General features: G+C 29.3%; 1 protein-coding gene across 6 annotated transcripts in view; it reads right to left on the bottom strand.

The window, feature by feature from the left end:
- The window catches only part of LOC123009605 (putative methyltransferase NSUN7), a 12,942-nt gene that overhangs the window by 8,339 nt on the left and 1,637 nt on the right, over positions 1–2,966 (bottom strand). For 5 of the 6 annotated variants that reach the window (XR_006413027.1, XM_044406031.1, XM_044406030.1 and 2 more), the window contains exon 2: positions 87–316. The exons of the other annotated variant lie outside the window; for it this stretch is intronic. Coding sequence is in view for 4 of the 5 variants with exons in the window: in XM_044406031.1 (XP_044261966.1) it covers positions 87–298 (212 nt within the window). In the remaining variant the exon portion in view is untranslated. The remainder of the gene's footprint in view (positions 1–86; positions 317–2,966) is intronic. 6 annotated transcript variants of the gene reach the window in all.

Here is a 2,966-nt window from a genome sequence, read left to right as displayed (position 1 = left end):
AAATAAAACCAACTTTCGTGGTACGAAACCATTTATTCAAGCAATTTCACAAAAATAAAAATGTAATAAATAAATCCAGGACTCACTCCCCCTGTTCCAAAGCATCCTCCAATCTCTGTTTTTCCACCAACTTGTAGTAAATTTTCGTTTGCCAAACATCGTCACTTGGCAGTACCAAATCGTAGGGTTCTTCCCCGAAAACCCCATCGACCATTTCGGTCATCATCCGAGGCAAAACTGCCGACAAGTTGCCCTCGCCGAGGGAACTAAAGTTGACCCAGAGTTGGTGGTGGCCCATGCTAGTGCCATATACAGGCTGTTCCCAAAAAAACACCATTAAAAAAATCAACAAAAACCCTAATTTTCCCCTAGAAGTTTGCCCAAATTTGGGAAATTGGAAAGAGTTGCGAAAAAAATTTTTTGTGTGTTTTGGGTGAAATTGTGTGTTTTTTCGACCAGCTTGAGGGTTTGGAATTCGAGAAAACGTAATTTACTGTCGTTGACAGAATGTCGTGTATTGGTGGATGTATAATTTTGTATCGATTTCTGTTCACATTTCATAATTTTCTGTTTTAATAAAAGAATTTTACGATTGGGTTAGCGAATTATAGAGGATTGGCACGCAGGAGAGGCTCATTTATTTCAAATCTGAATTGTTGCGAAATGATTTTTCATATCATGAAAAAATGCAATAAAAACGAACGTTTGAGACCCAAAACAAGTGTTAAAAAGAAAAACTAAATATAGATAAAAATAAAAATGAATAAGAAAGTGATAAAAAAGAATAGTAATTAAAAAGAAGAATTTAAAAAATATAACTAATATAATAAAAAAAACAGAGAAAAGAAAGAGTAAAAATAAGAAAACAATAAATAAAGATGAAATAATGAAAAAAGAAAAAGAAATGAAGAACAATTGTGGCCAAATTTGCGAAAATACATCTCAAATGAGACATATTTTCACACACAGCCACCTTGATTACGCAGCCATTGACATTTTTGAGGCTCCTTTGACAATTTTTCACAAACTTACTTACATAATATGTCACATTGATGTGTCAAAATTTCGTAAAAAATAGTCAAAAATGTCATTTTCCAAGCCGAATAAGTTGACTAGACTGCCGGGAGGGTTAATGAGCCATTTTGACTAGAGAATAATTTTTGTAAAAAAATTGAGTCGATTAAAAAAATTTGTCACTAAAAAATTACAATTTTTGGAACACAGCGTCTCATAATTGCCCTTAGTCTAAAATAAAAACAAACCAAGGTGTAAATCTGTAAGAAATTACTAGTGCAAAAAGTCAAAAATCGTCAAAATTTGACATTCGACTATAAATTTTTGACAAACAAATTGACAATTTTGTAAACAACACGTAACAAAACTCAATTTCTTTATAAATTTGTAAAAAATTCCAGCTTTTTACTTCAAAACTTGTAAAAATTTGACACACAACTACACAAAAATTGTCAATTTTGTAACTAAAGCAAGTCATAGACGCCTGTAAACTACACCAAAATCCAATTTGTTTATATCTCCATAAAAAATTACTAGTTTAAAATGTCAAAAATTGACAATTTTGTAAAATTATGCGCCAAAACAGGCTTCATACTACACTAAAATTTAATTTATTTTTTAATTCCTGTAAAATTATTGATAAAAAATGTCAAAAACTGTCAAAAATTGTCACTCGTTTGTAGAAAAATTGACAATTTTGTAAAACTATCGCGACATGGCCGCCGCTAAGCTATACACTAAACTTCATTTTTTATTAATTCAAAAAAATGACTTGTGCAAGACGTCAAAAATCGTTAAACTTGTCAAATTTTTGACAAAACTTGACAATTTTGTAAAGGTAACATATCATAACCGCCTCTATGTTTTTTTTAATTTGTAAAATATTATTAAAGGAAAACGTTAAAAAGTGTCAAATTTAGCGATAAAAAATGATAATTTTATAAAATTAACGCGTCAGAGCCCCCTTTACACTGTAATAAAAACCAATTTTATTTAAATCTGTTATAAATTACTTGTCCATAAAATCAAAAATCGTCAAAATTTGACACTTGATTACAAATTTTTGACACAAAAATTGACAATTTTGAAAAAATATCGCCTCATAGCCACTTTTATACTACACTTAAATTCAATTTCCTTCAAAATCGTCTAAAAGTACAAAACGTACAAAACAAAAAGTGCAAAACGTCAAAAATCGTAAAAATTTGTCAATTTTTGACACAAAAATTGCCAATTTTGTATAATTAGGCGCCAAAACAGGATTTGAGCCACATTAAAATTCATTGTTTTCTTAAATTCCTGTGAAATTATTATTAGAAAATATCAAAAACTGTCAAAATTTGTCACACGTTTGCAGAAAAATTGACAATTTTGTAAAATTATCGCGACATAGCCGCCACTAGACTATACACTAACTCCATTTTTTATTAATGAAAAAAATATATTGGTACAAGACGTAAAAAATCGTCAAACTTGTTAAATTCTTGACAAAAAATTGACAATTTTATAAAAATAACGTTATGGCCGTCTCTAGACTACATTAAAATTCAATTTTAATTTTTTTTTTAATTTTCAAAAAGTCAAGACTTTGACACCCGTTTAAAAATTTTGACACAAAACTTGACGATTTTGTAAAGATAACACATTATAGCCGCCTCTATACATTTTTTTTTACACAGTTGTAAAATATTAATGGAGAAAGACGTCAAAAATTGTCAAATTTAGTGATAAACAAATGACAATTTTATAAAGTTAACGCGTCAGAGCCTCCTCTACATTGTATTAAAATCCATTTTTTTTTTGAATCAGAGTAAAATTACTAGTCTATAAGTTAAAAAAATCGTCAAAAATTTGACAAACTTTTGACACAAAAATTGACAATTCTGAAAAAATAGCGCCATCGTAGCCGCTTTTTTACTACACTTAAACTCAATTTCCTTACAAAACCGTGT

This window comes from Tribolium madens, unplaced genomic scaffold, assembly GCF_015345945.1.
Source record: "Tribolium madens isolate multiple individuals breed KSU strain unplaced genomic scaffold, Tmad_KSU_1.1 Scaffold_7;HRSCAF=85;Tcas5.2_LG10, whole genome shotgun sequence".
In the NCBI taxonomy this organism is placed as follows: Eukaryota; Metazoa; Arthropoda; class Insecta; order Coleoptera; family Tenebrionidae; genus Tribolium; species Tribolium madens.
This window is presented reverse-complemented; position numbering and strand designations above follow the sequence as displayed.